Below are 27,104 nucleotides of genomic sequence, written 5' to 3'. Positions count from 1 at the left end.
ATTGATATGTGTTCTCTCAAAGTGGTGGACGTAGAGTCCAGCTACACTCGGTGCGAAAACACTGCCCATTGAGGTTCCGTTGGTTTGTAAATAAAAGGTGCCCTCATATTCAAAGTAGTTTTCTTTGAGGGCAAAGGCCGCGCAGTTCATAACAAAACTTCTGGGTGTATGATAAGGCCAGGGTGAATCTTCCAAGATGTCATGTAGGACCTGCAGGGTGGCGTCTTGTGGGAGGCTGGTGTATAAACTTTCCACATCCAGTCCTACCAATAGTTGAGTTTCGGGGTCAAAGGGAAAGTTGTCGATGACCTGCAGAAGGTGTTTCGTGTCTCTGATGTACGTGGGGGTTTTTTGTACCAGAGGGTTTAGGTAGAAGTCACAGTATCTTGAAAGTGGCTCCAGAATCGAGTTGATGCCTGATACTATTGGCCTGCCCGGTGGCGGAATGACCCCTTTATGTACCTTGGGTACTGTGTAGAAGTATGGGGTTCTGGTATTGTCCGGGCAGAGGTATTCGGCCTCCTGTTTGGAGATATGTTCGTCTTCCGCTGCCTTTTTCACGAGGTTGTGTACTGAGTGCATGCACAGATGTGCATGCACACCTGAATTCGGTATAGGATTGGGTGGTAAAATACAGATTCTTAAGGGCCTGTGGCACTCTTAGGAGTGCCACCTACATGTGGATTTTCCGAATCGGTAAATATACCGATTCGGTATTTTACCGATTCTGTAAATTTACCGATTCGCCTTGAAGCCCATAGGAATCAATGGGAAATACAGATTTGGTATTTACCGAGTCGGTAAATACCGAATCCTGCAAGGGTGCACCCTCTAGCACCCCAATTCCGGACTTGTGTGCCATGTGGCACACAGACATGCCCTAAGGGCATGTCTGTGTGTCACATTGCACAGGTGTGCATGCACAGATGTGCATGCACACCTGAATTCGGTATAGGATTGGGTGGTAAAATACAGATTCTTAAGGGCCTGTGGCACTCTTAGGAGTGCCACCTACATGTGGATTTTCCGAATCGGTAAATATACCGATTCTGTATTTTACCGATTCTGTAAATTGACCGATTCGGTAAATTTACAAATCGGTAAAATATAGGCCCCCTACATCTGGAAACCCGAATACCGGTCGGTAACGGCCGAATTCGATGGTCCTTTTAGACAATTTCCTGCTGTGTGAACAGGAGGCAGGAGAGTGTGATTCATGGAGGCAGAGAATGCACCCATCATGTGTGTCTGTTTTGGCCATCTTTTTGCCACAAGCAGGGCAAGGATCTAACAAAAAAGGCATTTTTGACAGAAAAAAAGATATTTCTGTCACAAAAAAATGGTTTAACTCTCACTCCAATATCAAAAGACGTCGAGTGAAGTAAAGAAAAACACAAAAAAACAAGATCATTTTGACAGAAAAGTCAAAAAAGTAGAGAGCTGTGAATCCAGGGTTCTGACAGAAGGAGCCGGAAAGAACAACTGACCTAACTGTCACCCCTGAGGCATGATGGGAAGCTAGGGATTATGGCTGCCTTAAAGGCACGGTGCCAGTTTTTTGTTGGAAATGGTTTCATTGTCTATGCTATTGGTTTACAATGCAGCCTGTAGGCTAACAATGTCTACTTTATTTGTAGTGTTACTCTTTATGAGTGCTTTACTCATTAAAAATCAAAGTTCATGTGCTACTTGACCTCTTGTGTTTTTATATATATATTGCAAATATAGTCTTTATGTGTGTAATTACATTGTTTAGCCTCCTATTGGGAGCTGCATTGGTATGAGAAAAAGGATATATGTTTAAATATATATATATATAGGTGTGTATATATGTATATATATATGATTTCCATATATAATTGTTATATTATTTCTGGGGTCCCAGCACTTGGGCGGGAATGTTCAATGCTTATGACTATTGATGAGGATCCCCTGGAAGAGAAAAAGTAATGTTGCCCACCTCAATGGTCCGCTGCTCATAGACCATACAATATGACAGACAATATCAAAGGCAGAGAGGCAACAATAACAACTAGACATAAATTGAAAAGAGGTTCCTGAGTCTTCAGTATTGTACTTATGTCCTCCTTTAATATTCTTGATTCAAAACATGTGCAGCCAAAGCGTTTCACCCTAAACAGGGCTTCATCAGGGCAATATGGGATTTACTTGGTTGACTTTAGAGTCAAGTATAACATCTTCTGAATAGGCACATTTCAAAATGTAAATCCCTCCTTAAAAGTCGCAAAGTCACGTCCGCCATGTGGGCGTAAGCTGGACTGAGCGTAATCAGGAACTTAGTGTTCAACCAACGAGCCCAGAAATGGTGTCTGTTTAACCCCTATTCAGACATCAAGAACTCCCGGCTTGGCATTTCAGATCAGCTGCAGTTCCACGGCCCACGTAACAATAAACATCTCTCTGACCTGAGGGAGTTCATGAATTTCTGGGTATTTTTTAATCATATTCAGTCAACCCCCCAAATGAGCATGCCTTTCAGCTGTATGCAGGAGGTGGTTAGCTGCAGGGCCTGGCCTCTATCCAGGTCCTGTACCCAACATTCCACAAATGCCCATTTTCCTGCATACCCACAACCCACATTTAATGTCTTATTATTTTTTGTTTTTTTCGTGGTTACCATGGTACTTCTGTGGTGCCAGCGCTCAAGCTTCACCAGCATGGTACTGTGCAAGCTTTCCTAGGTGTGGTACTATGGGGGAAGCATCATCCAATAGTTCCTAGGGATAGCCGTGCAGGTTAGGCATGAAAAAACAAGGGCCAGGAGGTCAGGGTGTCTTTACCCTGCTGCATTATACTACTTTTTAAAAGTAAATTCAGGACAAATGGACAAAGTTCATGAGCCGTGTAATAGTGGCCATAACATTTGTATCTGTGTTACAGCCAGCACATCAATTCTTTTGGTACTGCAGGCAAGCTTCCTCAGCCAATCAGAGGCCCCTATTTCTGTTTTAATTTAAGGTGCCATGGAACTCTAGTGGCACTCCCGCAGGACCAATCCTACAGATATACCTAACTTTTTAACTAATTCATGACCACCCTGAGCACCGCCTCGATGTGCATTTCTCATAAATGGTTGAATGGTTTGCCACTAAATAAGGAAAACACACTTTCTGATTAAAATTCTAACCCTCTGCCAAATTTCTAGGTCCTCACTTGACAGATCACCGAAAAAATTTACAGGAAGGAACTGAAGTGCATAAATAATTTTTTTGTTAAGGAAAGTTTTGTGCAGATTCATTGAATGGCTATGTTATCAGCAAAACAAAAAACGCTCTTCCTATGGAAACTCTGACATAACACTGTGTTATGTATATATTTAATTTGTGGTATTGTCCTGAGCTCCTCAATGCCTACCTTCCAAAACCCAATCCTCTGTTTTTCTCAGTCTTATGTCTGATTCTTCTTTTACATGTTGAGGAAATAAGCCTCGCATGTAGTCACAGACAACAAAACCCACGAGCTGCCTTTGTTTGAGGCTTCTCACCTGTCCTTGGGGCTAGCAGCAACTTGCAGGCAAAACTAACACAGCTGTCAAAGAGGCTATTGTTAGTAAGCTTTCTGATTATTATTGTATTTCATAATAATGCTCAAAATGATTCACTCCAGGTAGTCGATGTTATGCCAGAACAATAGAAAAGGTGAATGCACAGGTGTGGCATATAAAACCCATTCTCTGAGACTCAACATTTAAACATTAACAATATAATCTACCTTTTGTATCTATACAATGTAATTTAATGTATTGCCATGGAATTTCTACCTGTTGATATTTTGTGTACAAGGTGTTCATTTATCCAGTCTACTGAAAACCCTAGCACTTCCCCGATAGGAGAAGTCCAGAGAGCACTGGTTCATTTACTAATAGACACCATCCAGCTAGCTTTCTCTTGCGAACTCGCAAAGTTAGTCTCAGAATGACTGGTAACCTAAAGACAGAAAGCGTTCAAGAAGCGATCTTTGTGAGACCTAACCTATGCATGAGGAGCCACAAATCCAGATAGATCAACCTCAAGTCAGTTAAGGAGGAGTAAGGTAGCACCTTTATCCTGCCTGCAGAGTTAATAGGGTGAAGGTAGTTCATGTCCATCATATGCGCCTCGTACTAGGCTCTTATTTCTATTGTCACAAGCATGTGGCTTTAGCATCATCTCTTTGTATTTTCAATTTTTATTTCTGTAGAAAGCATTTTGACCAGAAACACTGCACATCGAATTGTACACAGTAAATTTGGATATTTTATTGTAATTTCATATAGCGCTTGGTACTGCTGATGGGGTGTTGAAGTGCTTTTTCAGCGAGTAGCATGCTACTCTGGAACCCTTAAAGGGTTAGTGGTAAATTAGTATGGTGAAATATGAAAGTAATTTGAGTGGTGGATATGTTAGTCAGTTTTTGGATTGGGAGGGATAGAAGAGGGAAATGGTTTGCATTAATATAGCGCTTGCAATCCCAGATGAGGTGTTGAAGAGCTTTTTCGGCAAGTAACACGCTACTCCAGAACCCATAAAGGATTAGTGGTGAATTAGTATAGTGAAATATGAAAGTAATTTGAATGGTGGATATGTTAATCAGTTATTTAGATTGAGAAGGATAGTGGAGGGATAGAAAATGGAAGGATTTAGAATGTAATAATTATTATTTATTTTCTATCCCATAGCAATAGGATTAGGTTTGGGATGAATAAATGGGAGGTGGAGGGGGAACAGTCCGAGAGAAGGGTTAAGAAAGGCTAGTTTGGGTGATCTGAATAGTAAGAGGTATGACATGGTGCAAGGAGGGCTAGCGTAGAAAACAGTGTAGAGAGGGTTATTTTGGGGATCACAGTAGTGGTGTGGGGTTTGGGATGAATATGAGGATATATTAATTTTTTTACATCTTTATTTTTCCAGTTTTGCAATAAAGACATGACGATAAAGATACAATGCAGTCGGATGGATCAACAGTTGCGGAGAATAATTGGACACATCAAACCAAATCAGAGATACATAAAAATTGACAGGAAATAATGTTCTGTGACCAAAACAAAAGTACATATTCAAAAAACAATAACAAATAATCCAATGTACATGGCATTCAATCAACCACCCCGCCAACAGATCACCATGGCAGCGAGCACCTACCCCACACCCTCGGGGGTAATGCCAGCCTGCACCTGCGAATCATGCGCCACCTGACGCCTGGAAATGTAGTCTCTATATGGGCCCCAGATATTAATAAGCCTGGAGGAGCAGGGAAGCAGGGTACGTTGAATGAATGAATGAATGAAGCTGGATTTATATCGCGCAACTTAGCCCCAGAGGGCGTCAAGGCTAGGCTCTTCAACCAAGAGTGCAACGTGGGGGCACGTTTGCTGCCCTACAACACAGTGCAAACTCTCGTTTGGCCAATAGGAAACCCAGCGCGGCCAGTTTGCGAATCTTCTTAAGGAAGTTCGCCACATGTCCTAAAAGTGCTATCTCAGGGGTAGGTAGAAGTTGCATGGATAATATATCTCCCAATGTGGAATGGACACTCAGCCAATACTGGTGGATCTTAGGGCAGGCCCAAGTAAGGTGCACAAAGTCAGCAAAGGGCGCTAGACATTTCAGACAATGGTGGGGCCGGGAGTTGTCAATCCTATGCGCACGGGCGGGAGTGAAATACATCCGGCGAAGGAATTTAAAATGTGATAATTTGTGTCGGCAATTCAATGAGACGTCACTTGTGGCTCTACAGCAATGCTCTCACTGGTCGTCAACGATCGGACCCCCCAGGTCCGCCTCCCAAGCAGCTCGGATTCTGGAGTCATCTAAGGGTATAAGTGAGCCGCACAGTCTGTAAAGCTTGGATATTAGATGTGCACTGTCCGGATTCTGAATCAATAGGGTGAGGGGAGGGGTTTCAACCGGGGCAACAGGAAAGGACACGAAACCGTCCCTAAGGGCCGAGCGTATCCGAGTCAGAATAAACGTGTCCATGAAAGAACGCTCACTGAAACGGGCTTCTTCCGTCAGCGAAAAGGTATGCCTGTCAGGGAATAAGTCTCCAAGTGATTGTATGTGAAATTTCTCCAAAGTGCGCTTGACCAGAGTTTCCCCAGTGATCGGAAGAAGAGAGGGGTTAGGACAGGGTAAGGGGAGGGAATATAAGGAGTCCAGCCCCAAAAGTCGGCACAGTTCATTCCAAGCCCAGCACGTGGTGGATACCGTCTGGAAATCTCGGGGGAAACCAGAGGGAAGAGTGTAAGAAGCTGTCGTGGAAGTACTAGATCGGCCTCCGGCTTTAAATATGGGATGCGTGCATCCAGGTGGAACCAAGCGTACGCATAACAACACTGCGCAACTATGTAAAATAAATAGAAATCCGGGACACCGAGTCCACCTCTGTCCGGTTGGCAAAGTCAGGATTCTTCAGCTGACCCGGGGCGTCTTATCCCCCCAAACCAGGCGTAAGAGTATGGAACGAAGTTGTGAGAAAAAAGTCTTGGTGAGGGGGATGGGAATAAAGGTAAAATAATACAGAAAGAGGGGAAGAACTACTATCTTAATAATGGCAATTCTGCCCGCCATGGACAAAGGCAGACTGAGCCACCTGCGCCTTCAGCGAACCAATAGCGCTGCCATAGTTAAGGCGGATAATCGAGTTGGTGTCAAGATGAATATGGACCCCGAGATATTTGACTGAATCATCGCAACATTCCAACGGAAATTCACACTGCCAGGGTGTGGTGCTAGCAGTGAGGGGGAAAATAACGGATTTATGCCAATTAATGAGGAGGCCGGAGAACTCACCAAAACGGATGATTTCCCGAATTAGGGGGGACAGATTAACTTGGGGCATACGAACGTAAAGTACAGTGTCGTCTGCATACATTGACAGTAACAGAGGGCTCGTACGGAATTGTAGGCCATGCTGCAAGTGGTTTTCCTGAAATTGCCGGGCTAAGGGATCCATGGCCAAAATAAAAAGAAGAGGGGACAAAGGACAGCCCTGCCGTGTACTGCGTGATAAAGGGAAAGGATCTGACAGAGTGCCATTGAAGCGAAGACGGGCCGTGGGCTTAGTATATAATAACGCAACTGTTGCGACAAAACACTCCTGCATGCCCATACGGCGCATGATTGAAAGGAAAAAGGGCCATTCGAGAGAGTCGAACGCCTTTTCAGCGTCAAGCAGAATAGCGGCAGCCGGGGTGGAGGGCTCGATCCGATGTAATACAGTAAATAACGTCCGAAGATTGAGAGGTGGACCTGTGAAGTGCGAAGCCGACCTGCACTGGGGATATAATGAAGTCCATCAACAACGATAATCAAATGGCTATGACTTTGGCCAGGATTTTGTAATCCAGGTATTCACTAGGAGCCTACACGGGCGCTCACCCTCACCATATCGTCGAGCTACGCAGTGTTTATTGAGGAACAATAGCTCCCTATCAGCTGCATCTCTAAACTCCATGCACAGTTCAAGCCTGCGCGCAGTCAAGGATTCAGAGGGAGAGTCAAGCATCTCGCAGTCGATAGCAGCAATGTCCCTTTCGATACGGCCCAGCGTAGAGCGCAGATCGCGCAAGACACCAGCATGCTTCAAGATACAAAACTCCTCTGATGTAGGCCTTGAATCCCTCCCATAAGACCGCCCATGTGTCAACAGAACCAGTGTTTAAGTCGAAATAGTCTTCGATTGCCTGTCGAATTTCTTCGTTAAAAACAGACTCCATCAAGGCGCGTCCGGGGAATCGCCACTGTCTCTCAAAGCCACCTGTCCGAGGAATATGTAGCTGGAGGTCCACCGGGAAATGGTTTGGACTCAAAGTCTCCCATTGCCACCACCTGAACCCTGTTCCTCAGGAAAGCTTTCAGGATACTCAGTGCCCTCCCCTGAATCCCACAGTCCTCTAAATGGTCCACCAACATATTCTGGTGGACCGTATCGAAAGCTGCGGATAAATTGAGAAGGACCAGCACCGCTTGGCCTCCTGCATCCAGAGCCTTCCTGACCTCCTCCGTGGATTTAATCAGGGCGGTCTCAGTACTGTGGCCTTTCCTGAACCCGTGTTGGGCTGAGTCCAGGCCCTGTGACGAGCGCAGAAAGGCACACAGCTGGAAATTCATGGCCTTCTCAATTAGTTTAGAAGGAAGCGGCAGCCTAGCAATGGCCTTGTTACTGTTTGGATCAGTGATATCCAATGAGGGCTTCTTAAGCAGGGGAAAAATGGAGTCCCGTTTCCAGCATGTGGGAAAATCATCCACATCAAACATCTGGTTGAACAGCACGGCTAGGGTGTCTGCGAATGGGAGGGCTGCCAACTTAGCTACTGACGCTGGGCAGGGGTCAAGGGGGGGAACCTGATTTAGTTGCGTGCAGCAGACTAAGAATGTCTGCAGTACGTACTGGCTCAAACGCCAAAAAATTCTCTTCCTGAGGGATACTCACTGGAGTCCTATGTGAGCCATCAAGTAGACTTGAGGCTACCTGTGGCTCAAGAGTGGTGAAGATAGCTTGCACCTTGTTGCGAAAGAACTCAGCTAAAGACTCACAAAGTTCAAGGCTTGGAGAAACAATCACTGGCTTGGAAGTAGCCAAGCCAGCAACGGTATCAAAGAGTTCCCTAGATGAATTATTTGCCCTCTCGATCCGATCAGTGAAATAAACACTCTTAGCCTACCTTATGAGATCTTTGTAAACCCTTTGGGAAGCTTTCAATCTGACCTTGTCTGTATCTTTGTAGTTGGAGCGCCAGATGCGTTCCAGCTTTTTACAGACAATGTAGTCTCGGAAGAACTCCTGCGCTTCGTTTGGGGTGTCGAAAATCCGTGATCTACCATTGATGTCCACCTTGAGACGGGCTGGATATAACATTCCATAGCAGAGCCCCAAGTTCTTAAGCATCGCCTTAACACTCTGAAACTTACGCCTGGCCTCCTGTACCATGATGGTGAAATCTGTAAAGAACGATAACCAGTTCCCCCGCCACTGGACCGCTCCCATCTCACGAGCATTGCGTAGGGCAGTATCCCTATCCCTAAAGTTCATGAGCCTAGCGATGATGGGTCTGGGAGGTAAGCCAGGTCTGGGACAAGGGCCCAACGATCTATGAGCGCACTCTACCACAAAGCCCTGGGTAAAGGACTCTCTGCCATATAGATCGGAAAGCAGCTGTTCAACGAACGAGTCCATGCGACCAGTAGCTTTTGTCTCCGGAACACCCAGTATGCGTATGTTGTTGCGGTGCCCCTGGCCTCCAAATCTTCGTTCTTGATGGCCACCTCTTTAAGAATCTTCTCCACCTGTTCCAGCCATTTCAGAGAGGAGGATGCCCCGTCTTCAAGGTCAGATACTCTGGACTCCACCAGGTCCAGCCTTCGGTCATGGCCCTGGATTTTCGTATTCCATGTCGGCCAGCTTCCTGTCAAGATCGTCGAACCGGGCGTCCAGAGCTTTGACCCCGCTCTTATTTCGACCATCATTGCCGTGGCCAGGGAGGCCGAGCCATCTGCTTCAGGAGGGAGAGTGGCGTCGGCGGCCTGATCCATCGGGGCGTCTGCAGCGGCTCCCAGTGTCTTGTCAAACTGGAGCTTAGTCTGCTTAGGATCCTATTTCACCATTGTCGCAAAACGGAGCGAGGGCAGATGCGACGCAGGCCAGCAGGCACGGTGTACTGAGGATCGAGCGGGACGGACCAGACAGTTGCAGCAATGCAGGGTGGACTGTGGACCCAAGGCTCAGTTGTATCAACTATGGGGCCGAGTGAGAGCAATAGAAGGCAGGTGGTATGTGAACAACAGCCGCCAGTGACGCCCAGAGAGAAGCAGGAGTCAATGAGCCATCCAAAGGAGAGCCCCACACTGGAGCAATAGTGGCAGGAGGGAAGGCCAGGAAGAATACTGCGCAAAGGACGTGTAGCGCGAACCGGAGCCATGGAAGGATCAGGTAGTACAGCAGGCCGGTGAGTAATCAGGAGCCAGGAGCCATAAAGGGATCAGGCAGTACAAAAGTCCGGAAGCTATTTCAGACGTCCCAGGTAAGTGTGCTGTCGGGGGAGCCACTGCATGCCGGCGTCAAGGGTAGAGGCATCCACATCGGCAGGGTCGGGCAGCAATACCGGGTGACCGTAGGTCCAATCCAACTCGCCTGGCGCCTGCAGAGGAGCCCCACACCGGGACGGGAAGGGGCCAAGAACAGGCTCGCAAAGCCCGCCGGATTCAGGGCGACCCCAGGGGCACCAAGGAGGGGGAGGGTAGAGACCAGCCGCCCTGCCGCCACAAGCCCGCCTAAACCACCCGACCTCCACCAAGCGACCGGAACCTCCCAAAAGCTCCAACCCCCAGAGCCGATGAGGATATATTAATAGAAGTATAGGGTGAGAAATAGGTTAGTGCATTGGAAAGAGTAGTAGAAATAGGTTTTGAGATAATTTGAGGTTGAGGTTGAGGTTGAGGTAGAGGATATATTGAGAGTGGTTAAGGGTGAGAAATAAGGTAGGGCATTTTAAAGGGAAGTAGAGGTTGTTTGAGATGAGTCAGAGTTGAGATAGAGGATATATTGAGAGTGGTATAGGGTGAGAAATAGGGTAGTGCATTGGATATGCTGAATTAGAAGCAAAGTAATAAATATATAGTTTATTTTGTAATTCAATAGTGAAGCAATTGTAGATAAATAGTTATGATAAAAATTTTACTTATTAATGCAGTCACTTATATACGTGTTAAAAACATAGAAGAATGTAACTATCAGTAATAAGTACATTTGTTGACCAGAACTAATGAATATCTATATTTTTCTAAACAATTATTATACAAGTTTATACAAAGCAATACACATGGGGGTTTGGGTGTGTGAGCCCCTTCAAGAACCTACGTACAACAGGAGGTTAAAAAAGTGACAGTTGATTTGGCAACCAAAGAAAAGCAGAAAGGGCTGGAAGGTAAACCTTCAGAGTGCCCAGAACAGAGCCTTGCTGGCCCAAAGAAAGAATAAAAAGAAGAATCTCATAGAGGGAGGCAGACCGGGAATCAACAGCCTGTTCTGTACAATATTAAGATTTTTTTTGCCATCGGCAGGCGTATACCAACTTGTGAAGGGATGCCTGGCTGCCAGAATTGGTTCAATGCTCATCTACAGAAGCTTGATAATAGCAAACTCTCCGTGCCCAGTCCTGAGCCACAAGGATAACTGAGGCCTGGTTGCTCCTGATCTTCTTGAGCACTCTGGACAGGCGTGGAATGGCGTACAGGAGGCCTGTGCTCCACTTGAGAAGAAAAGCGTTGCTGAGCAAGAGCCGCCTTGAAAACTCCAACATGCAGAACTGCTGACATTGCGTTCTCTTCAGAGGTGAATAAATCTAACCAAGGCTCTCCCACTGCTGAAATAGACCTTCTCCGGATGGAGACGCCATTCGTGGTCCGCTAGGCACCGACCGCTGAGTTAGTCTGCCCTTGCGTTCAGAGATCCAGCCAGGTGTTGAGTCACCAGGGATATGCCCTGTTGTTCCAGCCAAGTCCAGAGGTGCTGGGCTGCCTGATAAAGGGTCCACGACCCCACCCCACCTTGTTTGTTGCAGTACTGCATGGCCGTGGTGTTGTCCGTAAACAACTATCCTTCCCCTGGGAGATGGTTAGAAGGCTTTCAGTACCACCAGAAAATACAGCCTAACCTTACAAGTAGAACAAGTTGAGTGCTGCACTAGTGAAGTGCAGTGTAGCTCTTGTGGATGGCATAATGGGTGACCTTGGTGAATACTGTCGAGAGGTCAAGTAGAACATGGATGGAAGAGAGAGGATTGCCGTGAGCAGAGGTTGGGAGTGTGGTTGAGAGAGGATTGCCGTGAGCAGAGGTTGGGAGTGTGGTTGGCAAGATCCTTATTGAAGGAGATCGCATGGGTTGTGGGAGGGTAGGGAGATTTTCAGCTAATTAAACACAAACAGGTACAAGTGTTTTGGGGGAAAAAGAGCAGGATTCCCATGGTTGCTTTGAATCAACTAGGCCGAATGGCAGGGTTGGGAGACTCCTTGAAAAGCTCAAAGAACTCATTAAAACAAACTGTAGAAAACTGTGTGTCCTTATTCACTGTATGTCTGGCCTGGTGTCCGGAATGCTGAGAGTGAATAATGATGTAGTACATGACTCGCCCCTGTCTCATCCTTGAACTTTCCTTAATGATGTAACTAATTGCAGCTAATAATGTTTTTTTTTAAACCCCGTACAGTGGTTATGTAGATATGCTTTAAAGCAGCAGTTGAGCTGTCCCTGTGAGAGGATGAGATGTGCTTTGAAATGAAGGATGGTCCAAAGAACAGGAATATGTAGTTTATTTCCTACAACACTGAAACTCAATGGCACATTGCATCAGCATGCCCGTCGAGCAGGAGGCACCCAGACAGGGGGATGCGCAGAGAATTGGAAGACTTCCAGTGCCTTACTACTCAGCAATTTTGAGTCTTACTGATCTACACCACATGAACTCCAAGGAGCAGTGGCAGTCGGTGGGCACAGGACAGATGTCTGCTGAACATTTAAAGCAGTTACTGTGATTGGGTTTGATTAGTGAGAAGACAGCGACTGAGCAAGAGGAGCTGGAAAACGTTGAGCAGTGTATGGGGCACTGCAGTTCCCAAAGAATAGGTAGGATGCAGCAAAAGGAGTTGCTGGAAGTAAAAAGATTTTGTATTAGGTATTTTGAGGTCCAGACCAGATATGACTGGAAAACTGAAATTCAAAGCACAGTGGTCTCTTGAAGACTTTGTGAGCTCCCTTACCCAGCCGCGGCCACTGCAGGTAAGAGCGGTGGGGCCAGGTGAGGGGGGATTACGAGAGACGACCACAAAGGGAAATGAAATAAATAATTATTTTTCATTCGTGGTCGTCTCTCGAAATCCCTCCTCACCTGGCCCCACTGCTCTTACCTGCAGCGGCCACGGCTGCCCTAGTCCTCTGCAAGTTCTCAGGAATGGAAAGGCTATTTTACTTTCCAATTTGCTCCATATTTTTGATATGGCCAATGGACTTTCAAAAAGATAGGACAATGAGAGGCAAAAACAGCCGTTGTTTGTCTTTCACTAGTTTTGAAGGGCCAAGTGCAAACTATAAAATGGACTAGATACTCAGGTGCACAACAGATGCATGGAGAGTGAGGCAGGGCATAGGGCCATGTGCAGGAGGACACGAGTGGTCAATGTTAAGGTCCATGGTGTTTGTCATAACCCATTATAGAGTGTGCAAGCAAGTATTAGTGCACCAAGAGACTGAACAGGGAAGCATGTCAGGCTAACGACTCATCAACAGCATCCGATGAATTCCTAGCTCGAGATCTCTTCAGTGCATGAAAGAGGGAAAAGCTGAAAACATAAGCTAAGATTGATAGGGGCTGTTAATTGTACATGAAAAGAGACTGTGGAAAGAATACATACATGAATTATATTACTGAAGAGAGAAGAAGGACTATGAGTAATCCTGAGTTTTTGTCTGTTTACGCAATGGGGGATTTGTAGAACTGTTGAATTGTACAGCGAAAAGAAGGAAACTTGATCCAAAGGGTAATATTTATTATTGCAATCTTATTGTTGCTCAGTTTATAAGTTTAGATATATGCTGAACAGGGAACGGATAGTCCTTCGGTGCAAAGTGTACACTAAGCTTGTGATTGAGAAGTTAATGTATGCATTGGATTATTGCATGTGTTGAGCTGTTGGAGATGCATCATGTTAGTACAGAGTTTCTTCAGTTCACCCATGTGCTTCTTGATATTCTTGGTGTGGAAGGATGTCTCCTGGAAAGTAGGGCGCCTGTAGGATTATTGCACACATTTGCTGCATGCTGTGCTGTCGTGTGTATAGGTTCTGATGTCTGTGTTAATTTCGAAATTGTGAGGCAGGCTGGCAATGAACTTTCATGCAGGATGTGGCGCATATATTGTGACTGCACAGATTGAATGGTTTATTGTGATTTCATAATGAGTTCTGATGTTTATGTTAGTTTCCGGAGTGCATGCATATGGAAATGCCTGTGACTGGTAGTGAGAACGGTTAGGAAGGATGATATACCTCTTTCAGATTGGGTTGTGTGTATGGAGATAGCATATTGGATTATATATGTACATCTTAAAGAGTGCCTCTTTTTTACATGGTCACCTGCACTTTTTGCCTGGTAAATTGTGTGATTTCGGCTGAAAGTGCACTGGGTTCCTGATATCCATGACCCCAGTGCCAGAGCACTTTCTCAAAACTGTACAATTGTTCCCCCAATTGGCAAAACCTTTAGCACTCTCTGCAAATCCCTAGTAAAGGGTACCCTGGTACCCAGGGCCTGAGGTACTACAGAAGGTCCCAAAGGGCTGCAGCACGAATTGTGTCGCCCTAAGGGACTCCATACCAAGCACATTCAGGGATGCCATCGCAGGCTGAGTGTCTTGGTGCAGACAAAAGTGAAAACATGCGTGTCACACATCCCTGTGTGCCATGTCCCCTACCATTGCATGTTATATTTGAGAATCACCTCTACAGCAGGCCTCATAGCCCTAAGGCAGGGTGCTTAATATTACATGTGAGAGCATACCTGGATGAGCAGATATGCCCCTGTGCTGGTAAGTCCTATTACTGCCAAAACAAGTGACCAGGAAAGCCATCTTAAGACGTACTGGATAACTGGTGACAGCGAGTTTCCCATCTACATGATGGCTTCACTGGAAATATTGATGTTTGGTATCAAAACATCTCATATTGGTAAACCAACTATGATGCCAGTGTTGGATTTACCAATGCATGCACCCAGAGGTCACCTTAGAGGTGCCCCCTGAAAATCTACCAGCTTCTGGTGTACTTGCCGACTGGTTTCTACCATAATGCCACCAGTGACACTGTCTTACCTCCTAGTGTGAGCCTCTGCTCTCAGGAGACCCAGAAGAAAAGCATGTCCGTGAAGAGGGTGTGAAACCCCCTCCCACAGGTTGATCTGCTGATTAGCCTTCCTTAGGCAGCAAGCCTAAAAGTATTTTTTTTTTTTTACAACTTGTAGAGCGCATACGTTTGCCCGTGGGCGTCTTGGCGCTAAGATTACTATGACGAGTCTCTGGGTGATAGAAACATTGAGGCAAGAGAATAATTACTGGTTAAACAACCATGTCTTCACCAGTTTCCTAAACTGGAGCAGGGATTGTGCCATTCGAATGGTTAACGGGAGCGAGTTCCAGAGTCTGGCTGCAGACACTGTGAAAAGCCTGTCTCCCCAGGTAACCGTTCTGGTGCGGGGTACTGCCAACTGTTGTAGTTGCATCGATCTCAGTTGTCTGGTCGGGCAGTAGATGGAAAGCTGCTCTTGCAAGAATCTTGGGCCCAAATTATGAGCAGCTTTAAAAGTTAAACAGAGTGATTTGAATTTAATGCGGTTTTTAATTGTCAGCCAGTGGTAGCTCCTAATTATGTGACTACTGATTTAAATTTTGGAGTCCTTGATAGTAATCTGGCAGCCGCATTTTGGATCATTTGAAGTTTAGAAATTACCCTGGATTGTGCATTGGCGAATAAACCGTTACAGTAGTCCAAGGAGGAGAGCACAAGAGTGCTAACCACTGTTTTTCCCGCACTATCAGAAAGAAATGGGATTATTTTCCAAATTAGTTTGAGTTTGTGATAGGCGTTGGCTACTGTCTGGTTGGCATGTGCTGCAAAACTAAGTTTATCATCAAAAATTATACCTAGGTTTCTAACCTTAACTGACGGTGTAGGTAGAGTTCCCAGCGATGTAGGCCACCATTCAGGGGACCATTGCGGAGTGATCTTACCGAAGATAACCACCTCCGTCTTTTCAGAGTTTAGCCTCAAGCAGTTGGCCTGCATCCAGTTTTTAATGGCCAGCATACCCTCTTGAAACAGTGCCGCTACCTGATCCCCATCATTATTGATAGCGAGCACCAGCTGGGTGTCATCAGCATAGGAGGTAAGGCTCATGTGATAGGATTTAATCACTCTCGCCAAGTCCAACACGTAGATATTAAACAGTGTTGGACTTAGCGATGAGCCCTGGGGAACTCCACAAGGTAATGCAAGCTCTGGTGACTTAAAAGGTCCCAGCGTGACTGCTTGAGTTCTGCTCGATAGAAACGAGGTAAGCAGTTCCTTGGCGCTGGATCGGATGCCCAAATTTCCGACACGGTCAATCAGAATGGAATGATTGACCGTGTCGAAGGCGGCCGATAAGTCCAGCATTATAAGGACGGCTGTCCCTCCATGATCCCTGATTGTTCTAATGTCATCTGCAGCTTTGATAAGAGCCGTCTCAGTGCCGTGGAGCTTCCGGAACCCGAACTGCGTGTCATCCAGCAGTTTATTTTGCTCCAGATAATCAGCAAGCTGAGTGTTCATTACCCTTTCAAGCACTTTGGCGAGCAATGGGAGGCTTGCGATAGGTCTATAGTTTTTCAACAACTCTTTGTCTAAAGATGTTTTTTTTAAGGAGTGGTTTTAAAAGAGTGTTTTTTAGCATGTTCGGGTATCTCCCTGACCTGAGGATTGTATTGCTCACTTGCGTGATGGTGGTACAGACAATATCAATCACTGGTAGATAGACTTTAGGGGGGCAGGGATCTAGGGCAGAGCCCGTCTTTATGGATCTCATGATATCCCTGATTTGGTTCTCCTCTACTTCTTTGAATTGGGACAGTGAGCAAGTAGGTGGGCTAGTTTGGATGACTAGTGATGCAGAAGTATCATTAGTTGAGAACTCAGAATAAATATCATTGACTTTGGTGAAAAATAAATCAGCCAAGGAATCACACAGGGCCTGCGATGGAGAGGAGGCCGTATCTATAAGCTTCCCAGCCAATTGCTTCACCACCTCGAATAGTTGTTTACTCGAGTTTTTAGAGGAATCAATTTGATCCTCGAAAAACTTCTTTTTAGATTCAGTGATCAATTTTTTATAAATGAGCTGAGTGTCTTTATATCGGGTTTTACTATTTTGATCGTAGGATCTTCGCCAATGCCTTTCATGCCTTCGGCATTCTTGTTTTTTTTTTCTGAGTTCTTCTGTGAACCAGGGGGACGATGGTGTCTTTCTGTTACTAGATATGGTCTTAAATGGAACTAGTAGGTTCATAGCATTCCCTATCCACTCAGTAAATTGTTTGGCGGCTAGATTGGGGTCCGCAGATATAACAGGGCATGACTTAATTAACAGCTCGGCCAAGGCTACATTGTCGATGTCTTTCCATACTCTAAAAGGTTCTTGAGTGTTATATATCTTTTTCCTTGGGAGAAAAGCACTGATAGGTAGGGTGCAAAGAATGACAAAATGGTCAGACCAAGTTTAAGGTAGAGTGTCCATAACGGTAATTCCCTGTATATTAGAAAAGATACAGTCCAGCGTATGGCCAGCCTCATGTGTTGGGCCGTTAACAAGCTGAACTAATCCCAAACTTGCTAGGTCTCCAATTAATGCTTGGGAGTCCGAAATCCTCATGTTTCTCTAAATGAAAGTTTAGATCTCCCAGAACTAACAATAGAATCCTCAGTCACCAAGGATTCAATCAATGAGTTAAGATTGTCCAGGAAGGCAGAGCGTGGGCCGGGCGGTCTGTACATCAGTACTCCCTTAAGGCTGTATGAAGGCGTCATCCTAATGGCAAATTGAAACGCTTCACAGCATTTGGACGAAATGGGAAATATTCTAACTGAGAAGCAGTGTCTCGTGATAACCGCTAGTCTTCCTCCTTTCTTACTCTGTCTATCAAGTCGGTGTATTGTATATCCGTGTGGGATAGCAATTACCAAGTATGGGTCAGATTCTGCATCCATCCATGTTTCGGTAACAAATAGCATATCTATATTATTATCTACAATTAGATCATGAATTTCCTGCCTGTGTTTTCCTAAAGATCTGACATTAATGAGTGCGATAGCGTTATTTCTCATATTGTTATTTGAACCTTGTTTGGATCGAGCTATATTAGTGATGAACGGTAAAGGAGACATACAACCGGGACATATGGTGATTCCGGTTTGGGGGATGTTCTCCGGGTTATATCGAGGGCAGATGTTACAAGGGACTGACCTAAGATGTAACAGATCATTGCCAGAATAAGATGTGTAACAGGCTATCCCATCTGATCCAGGGGTTCTGGCCCTCGGCCCGGTCCTGGCGCGGCCTTCGGCACGCCGCCAGCGCGCCCGCTGCGCCCGCCCGCTGCGCGGACGGGGAAACATCTTCCTTGTATCCGGTGTAGAGGAGGGCGGGAAGCGGCCAACAACTCGACCGCCACCCTTTCCCCCACCCAGTATGGCGGCAGTGCTCAGTGTTTCCCCAGCGTCAGCATGTAATCTGCTGCGCTGTGGGATACGATGTGGCAGGGACAAGCTGAGTGCCTCAGAGGTAAATAACAGTAAGTAACAGTAAGATGTGTGCTATAGATATATTCCTTCACAATAAAGACAAAGAATGCTAAAGGTAACTGCCAGAAATGTAAAGATCTGAAGACCTAAGGGGATATAGTGTGATGAGCAGAAGGAGCACTGAATGATAAGAGACGGGTTGTGCTCACGAGAGGAGATAATGAAAGGACATGCACTGGGCAGAGCTATGCAGATGGGATGGCTAATGTGGACAGTGGAGGAGCTGGCAGAAGGGTGTTAAGGGTGTATCTATTAAGGGAGATTTTAGAGGAGTAGAATGTCTACTTGTAGACCCAGTATCACTTTCCCATTCAATTCTCTACCAACCACCTCACCAAACCATCCGCCTATGTCCAACATTATAACATGCCTTAGTTGTGAGTCTGAAAACACATCACAACATCCATATATTGCTGAACTGCGTGAGATATTTGATGTGGTTTTTCTGCTCATTTTGAGTTTATTCTGCTTCAAATTATAAAGTAGCAGTATAAACAAATGATTAAAAAAATATGTATATCAATATAGCTCTAGCAAGAACGTTTTAACCAGGGATCACAAATCGAGGAATATGCCTGGGTTGAACTAGTCCAAAGACCTCCTGCAGCAGGGGTCATTCTAGGAATGGGAAGCCATAAGTAAAGAACATGAGTAACACGCATTTGCAATGCAATAGGTCTCGCATTTGCGAGAGTTTAAGCTATTGGCATTGTAAATGATAATGCCATTTATTTAAATGTTGGTTTTCAAAACAGATCAAAAAGGCATCGTCATTTACAATGCCAATAGCTTAAACTTTCGCAAATGCGAGACCTGCTGCATTGCAAATGCGTGGTTCTAGTTCTGTCCGCTTAGCTGGTTAGTTCGTTTTTCATTTCCAAACACCACCCTACTTTAGCTTTTGCAGTAAAACACGGCCTCGAGACTTCATCCGATTGACAGGTCGAACACGGACACCCCCAGTCAGTAAAATAGTCATTTTGTTGACTATTGATATTTCGCTGCGTCACAAATACATCACATATTTAGACATAATTAGCACAATGTGTAACTTGTCTTTTCGTTACAGTCCCGGCTTATTTATTCGCCAACTGATACTATTATAATAACAAAACGACCGACCAAATGCTATGTGGTGATCAGTACAGTGGTTACTACCAGTGGTTACTACCATATCTCTGATATGTACTTCAAAGCAACTACTCAACTTCTGTTTTACTCAGAATAAGGTTTGTTTTTTCGATATTTTCCACAAGGTGTTGGTTTACAAAGGCACATTAGACCAAACTCTGATCACAATATTCATGCGTTTAATAATGGTAAATTTTGATTTCGTAGTAATTTCTAGTCTTCTGGTATGGGCACACAATCAAGTAGTTTTTTCTGACTTCCGAATAAGAAATTGTTAAAGTTCCTGGAGAAACCTACATCCTCCTTTACGGATACTCTCTAATTAAGTTTGTTGCAGAGGCATTACTTTGTTCTTGCAGGAATGTCTTTCTTATTTTTTTGCGACAGTCTCCAGGGTACTCGTGGATTACTTTGTCTTTTCAATAATGCTTCCATTTATGCAGGCCCCTTTTTCGCAACGGTTTCTGGGGCACATACAGGGTATAAATTCACATCAGGTTTCTGTCATCACTCTTCTACTTAGTGTATGGCCAATAAGATACTGCACTTTGTAGGAACGCAATTTATTGACGAATTATGTGGTGCAATCATATTTCTTTCTTTGTTTGGAGGGGCATAAGAATGTTCATTTCCACTTTGGACAAATACTAAACCACAAACACCGACAATATGCATATTGGGATAAACAATTGTATAAGTATTCTGATCACTAATTCGTTGGAGCACTGCAGCCTTGAAAAAGTCGTAAAAAGGCGAACACGCTAGTCAGCTGCCAGAGCAACATATGAAATGTGCTTTTAACAAGATTTGAGGGACTGTTAATAACGTAACCCATTAACTGTCAACCAAGACTTGTGGTACGCTGTATACTTCATTCTCAATAAAAAAAATGTTCTTCTTGAAAACTCACAGTGAAATACTGATCAACGTGACTATATATAAACACTGATTTGGTGTGCGCTCAGTATCAAGGTGTTACAATTTGGTATTGTGAATTATTCGGTTCCTTAACATCCACTCTATGGTAGCAGGGTGTAAGGTTACAGTGTAAGCACCGTGCAGGGCAGGGGCTGCGTCCAAAAATGGGAGCAGATTTGGGGCACTTGGTGCTCTTTCCGTGAAGGTGGGGTGGAACTGGAGTAGAGTTGTGATGGACGGAGGGTGGAAGAGATTGGTGACGGTAGTACCTGGGGGACACAGTTTAATCAACTATATCCATGTTTGGGGACCTCCTGATGCCTCAATGCTATATTGTTATGTTTTATGCTGACGCACCATGAACTGTATGTATCGTATTATACCTGTATCTCTGTTGGAAAGAATAGGGCGTAATTCCGTAGACTCACTAGTCCAAAGTTATCTCCAGGTTGCTGAGTGCCTTTAAGGACACACTACAGAGGCTTTAATGCTGCAGCAGATGGGGCGCAGGACTACTGCACGGTGCCCCTGTTGTCCATATGGTGTTCAAGGACCGCGCCCTTGACCACGAAAAGCTTGAAGGGTTCCCTGGGCAGGCAGAACATGATGGTGATGTTGGAAGCACCATAGTAACGGATGGGCGAAACTGTTAGTGCGACTTATGTGGGAAGGCCCAAGCAGCATGCCAAAGCCCTAATATTGTTAAAGAGCTTAAGGCCAGAGTCTGCCTCGTAACCAAGTAGGTAGGGGAATGATGATGTCTCTGTACCTTTGACTTAGACGCTACAGCAAAGAATGACAGCAGGCCCATCTCCTCTCTGGCATCAGCAGTCACCTGGCTGTGCATGCAATTTCAATTACTAAAAGGCAACGCTGAAAGTTTAAACCCTCGGATAAAATAAAGTACTTACATTTAATTAGGCAGCTGGAAAAAAGAGGTATCCTGCCCGAGACTGGCTGTCTTAGATGTAGCCTTTGTTGACTTTAACACAGGTAATGAATGAAACTTGATCTGGAGCAGACGGAGGGAGTGAAAGTGAAAGCGCGCCATGCGAGCGTTATGCTAATACGCGCGAGCCGGACGCGAGCACATCTTCTGTCCCCCTTCCGCCGAAAAATCAATGACAATAGATCTCGCCAAAGTGTGCAGCACATGCGTTGCATCGCTAGGCGAGACCTAAAAATGACACTAATACAATCATTTGTGGTAGATAAGTATGAAGTTCAACTGTGGAGTAAGGCATAATTTTCTGTTCTTAGCTATATGTACGTCTTCCTCTGAATACTTACATTCCAGTGTAGATCACTCGGCCCTGTTGGTTCTGAAGACGTGTTTTGGCCAGATCAATGGGAAACACGCATGTCACACCCACCAGCCCTGCAATGCCGCCATTCATCAACTTAGCTGTCAAACTACAACAAAATAATGAGGGGAGTAGTGTTAGTGACGTAATTAGAATGAGATAGATGTTAACAACAAGCCAGCGAATTTCCTGTGTCATACACTTTTTTAAATTAAGCATAATTCCTCCATTTTCCTAAACTCAATTTTCCCCAGCCCTATATGACTTTCTATAACATGGATGATGTCGACAGAGTGTTTGGTCACTCATACCGTGAAAAAATACATTTTGCTTTTGAACAATGTTTGAAATTTGCTGATTTGTGGAAAACAGAAAAAAAGTTTTGCACCCCCAAGTGAATCCAATTTCTGCATAAGGCAAAATGCTGCAAACGTCAACTCAGTGTTACAGTGTGATGTGCCTATAATGCTTTTCTGGTTTAAAGCGTACAACCAGTCAAAAGTAAAAATTCTCTTTTAACCCAATCTTACGTCATGAACAATCCACAACAATAAGGGTACTGGAATATCCTTAGAACGACATCTAGGTGGGTTGTAAAACATATATCATTCACTAGGTCGAGGTGGCCCCTTTGAATTCTAGTTTTGTTAAGTAACTGTGGTACTTTTGTATACTCCGCTGTGCTATTTTCTGAGGAATGCTTTCTCCAAAACTAGAAAACAACCATTGAAGTTTACTGATTAACAGATATACTGTATTGATACTAAATGTTAAAGTAAAATATCGCTTTTTAAGGATAGAGAGAACTGACTGTTTGCAAATGGCTATGTTAAAAGGTTAAACGCTACCTCTGTAACCCAGCGGAAGGAGCAGGGGTACGTACATACAACACAAAACAATATATCAAAACAAATCCCTTTCAGACATAGAGTGATGCATAAATTATGCAAAAAAGAAGCAGAGAACTCTGGGTAGTTCTCAAGTTTAGGTGGAAAACAGCTCCTGTATAGAGTACCCTCAACACCAGCTACACTAAATCTGCTCAACTCAAATGTCTGCCTTTCGATCAAAGTCTTTAAACATAGGATTAGCACAGTGCCATCCACGTCCAGATAGAAAGGAACAAAGTCTTTTACCATTTCTACAGCAAAGTTTTTAAGCATAGGACTAGCATATATATATATATATATATATATATATATATATATATATATATATATATATATACACACACACACACACAAAACACACACACTCACAACACACACACACATTCACAACACACACACAGGATTATTTTCTGCTGTGTTTATAGTTTGATAAATAGATAGATAGAATACAAATATAAAGGCTGTAAATTTGCAGTCAAAGTTCTCTTCCGGGGATCCTCATCAATAGTCATAAGCACTAGAATATTCCCGCCCATGCGCGGGACCCCGGAAACACAATCTCATATGTGCCCCAAATATATGTATCCCTCTCTCTCTATATATATATATATATATCTATATATAGATATATCTATATATCTATATATATATATATATATATATATATATATATATATATATATATATATATATATATATATATATCTATATTGCTGACCTAAGTATATTCAGCGCGTCGCACTTGCAGCTGGCACAGATACACAAAGCACGGACCAATTTCACGGTATTCAATCTTTTATTCGCCTGTCGGTTTCATGACGTTTCGGCACCCCTGTGTCTTGCTCACATGACAGCGGTAGTGAGTGAGGCTGAACCATTTAAAGTGCAAGTGCTCAATTTTGATTGGACAAATCAAAAATAGACCTGGAAAACGTATTTGTACGGGGGACATTTGTTGTATAATACAAGGGCATGAAAACCAACACACAATTCAATTGTATTAATGTGCCGATATATCCAAATAGATAATAATTATCAAATATATTATTCGACACTTCCTAAAAAAAATATATCACAAAATTATTAAGTGCAAATTAGGATGGGTTATCAAGGTTAAATACATATACTGAAAGTGCTAAATTACAAATATTTCATATATTACATTAGGACAGAGTTAAATAGCCCCTATAGCTTTGATCGCACGTTCCATCCCATCTAGACAATTATATACACAAAACGCCCTTCCCAAATCTGTACACCATGCTATTTAATATTTATAGCCAAATGTGCTATTTAATCCTACCACTAACAACCTAACAGAATATTAACTTCTCATAATACATTCTGTTGTGCCCACATCTAATAAAATAAGTGACTAATACTGAGATGAAAAAAAAATCTCAATTTCTTTTTTTCTTCTTATTCATATTTAGTACTGCTGATGATATTGCAGACAATTCCTTACACAGATTTAACTGAGCCCAGTTAAAAAATGTTTTTAAATATATATCTCTCTCATTGAGAAGACATCCGATCATATCAGGCTTCGTCATAGACTGTCATACATTAGACCACTGCATATCAATACATATCAATATTCCTATGGGAAATGATATTCATAAATCAAGGGAGCCCAACTGTTGCAAAATCGCTAATCTCCCACACTTTTCCAATATTTCATTTTAGGTTTTTGGCTTTTAACAGTTGATATATCGGGGATAAGTTCACAATACGTGTTAGTAGTTGTTTCCAGAGCTGAAAACGGTTTTGGAGGTTCACAGAGGGCACTGTTGAATAAAACAACAAAAAGTTGTCATTAAACCTGATAATATACCATTCACTATCACAGGGCATAGAATAAAAAAGGCTTTCCTATACATATAAAAAGGCTATCCTATATATATATATATAAGCAATTGCAGCCTTATCAACACGAGAGCTGTATAATGCTGTAAGAACTCCCCATTATATCATAAAACAAGAATAAGACACAGGAGAGAACAACAGCAAACATGTTTTGAAACTGTTTTGCTGCTCAGCAGTCAGTAGAAATCTCTCACATAGGACTGAAGCATATAGACTTCCCAGGCTGCATTGCAAAAAACACAGTCTAAAAGACTGAAAAGCGAACTCATAGCAACATAGAGATAAACTGGCAACGTGCCTTTAAGGCAGTCATGACCCCCAGCTTCTCATCATGCCTAGGGGGGGGGGGGGGCAGTTAGGTCAGTTGTTCTTTCCGGCTCCTTCAGGAAGGATCCTGGTTACACAGCTCCACTTCTTTCTGATTTCAGTCAGAAATAATCTACACTTTTCAAAAGATTTTTAACTTACTTCGACGTCTTCCACCTTATGAAGTTAGGTTCTGTCTTTTTTTGACAGATTTAGGCATTTTTTTCCACTCAAAGTGCCATCTCTTTTTGATCCCTGCCCTTCTTGTGGTAAAAAGAAGGCTAGGTCAGACTCTCATGAGGTCTGTATCCTTTGTTTGCCTAAAGACCATGACCCTAAGACCTGTCCTCATTGCTAGACCCTGTCCAAAAGGACTCTAAAGGACAGAGAAAGAATTTCGTCGTTGAGAAGACATTGTCATTCAGGTACGTCATCGATGTCGGAGAATCGTGACCCTCCGCCGTCGTCAACCCGGCGACGATCGGCATCGAGGAACAGAAGCCCTCCGCCATTGTCAACTCGGCGACGATCGGCGTCGAGGAGTTATCAGCCCTCCGCCGTCGTCAACCCACTGACGATCGGCATGGAGGAGTAGAAGTCCTCCGCCATCGTCAGCACGGCGTTCGGCATCGAGAGTAGGCTCCCCCCCTCCGTCGTCGTCACTTCATCAGCGATCGAAGTCGAGGGGCAGGAGTCCTCCGCCGTCGTCAACCGGCGACGATGGGCGTCGAGGATAGGGTCTTCTCCGCAGTTGTCACGACGACGATCGGCGTCGAGAAAAAAGAGCCCTCCACTGTCATCCTGGCGACGTTCGGCGTCGAGGAGCAGAGCCCCTTCCTCTGATTCTGAACGGCGGCGTTCGCCGCTGTGTCGATGTTCAACGTCAAGACGAAGGGATGTCCAGGCCTCGGCTGCAAGGGATCCGACATCGAGGAGCAGAGAGGCGTTGAGACCGGTTTCAACATCACACCGGAGATCGACATCGAGGGGCACACGGCCGACGTCAAGGCCCGCCTCAGTGAGGTCTAGAGAAGAATCAGTGGTTCTAGTAACGGAATCAGCGTCGCACCATTCTTCCTATCATTCCTCCAGAAATCCTTCTGTGAGAAAAGCCTCCCCAGAAGCTAGCAGACCTGCTCATCAGTCTCCATCACAACATAGGGAGACTTTTCCTGCTGGGCACTTGTCCCTGAGATGGCTCCTCCCCTTGCATCACTGGAAAGATTCTGGAGCAACTCAGCGAATGCAAGAATATGCCAGTCCCATCCATAGGTCACTCCTACAAAGGTTGGTGCAGGAAGTGGACAGATCGCACTCCCCCAGGCGTGAGGAACGCAGGGGCAGATCACGGGAACGAAGACATGACAGATCGTTCTCCTCTAGACGGGAGGAACACACGGCAGGGCGCGGGAACAAAGACACAGTTCCGACGCAGAAGAAGGGCACCGACGTGGTCTTCTTCTTCCACCTGATCATCGAAGAGGGATTATTCCCCTACCCTATCGGACAGCCCTGTATCAAGAGTGTCTCCGATAGATGACATCAACACCTACCGTGATGTGCTTCAGAGAGGAGATCAGAAGCTGAACATTAAGATTCCCGCCCCTTCAAGTGGCAACACCGGTGATCTTTGAGACTCTGCATCAGAGGGCAGCGTGTCGTCCATTGCTTCCCTTGGTCCCCGGGCTTCTGGAACCCGTTATGGATATCTTCCTTACGCCAGCTACGATCAAGGCCGCACCAGCTCGAATCCAGAAAAAATACAAGCTGGCTTCCTCAGACCCCGTCTTCTTGAAGACAGACCCTCCTGCGGACTCAGTGATCATTGTGCCAGCGAGGAAGACTCATGCTGTTGCGGCGTCCTCATCGGTTCCCCCGGGCAAGGAAAGCAGGTCCCAGGACTCTTGGGGACGTAAGGTTTGCAGCTCGGCGGCTTCATCACTAAAAGTCTCCAGTGCAGCAGCCTTATTAGGTTGCTATGACAGGGCCTTGTGGGACTCCTTGGACCGCTTCAAAGAAAAGCTTCCTAAAGAGGATCAGAAGGACTTTGAGGAGATCATCACAGAGAGTTCGCTTGTTGCCAACCAAATGATCAGCACGGCAGCGGACGGCGCTACACTATTGGCGCATTCTTATGCCCATGAGGTTTGTGCCAGGAGATCCTCCTGGTTGAGGCTAACAGCACTCAAACTTGATGCACAGCAGAGAATCCTAAATATCCCGTTTTCCGGCTCATCTGTATTTGGCACCCATACAGATGAGGAAATGGGCAGGATGAAGGCGGAACTTGATACCCTCAAAGCCGTGGG

The 27,104-nt window shown here is 44.7% G+C and overlaps 1 protein-coding gene across 1 annotated transcript in view; it reads right to left on the bottom strand.

The window, feature by feature from the left end:
* Nucleotides 1-27,104, bottom strand: part of SLC25A18 (solute carrier family 25 member 18) — a 239,063-nt gene that overhangs the window by 112,179 nt on the left and 99,780 nt on the right. Inside the window, exon 3 of the mRNA XM_086952896.1 lies at nucleotides 21,720-21,842. Within this exon, the coding sequence (XP_086809022.1) occupies nucleotides 21,720-21,842 (123 nt within the window). The remainder of the gene's footprint in view (nucleotides 1-21,719; nucleotides 21,843-27,104) is intronic.

Source organism: Lissotriton vulgaris, chromosome 1_2, assembly GCF_964263255.1.
Source record: "Lissotriton vulgaris chromosome 1_2, aLisVul1.2, whole genome shotgun sequence".
Classification (NCBI taxonomy): Eukaryota; Metazoa; Chordata; class Amphibia; order Caudata; family Salamandridae; genus Lissotriton; species Lissotriton vulgaris.
The sequence above is the reverse complement of the archived record's forward strand: the minus strand, read 5'-3'. Positions and strand labels throughout refer to the sequence as shown.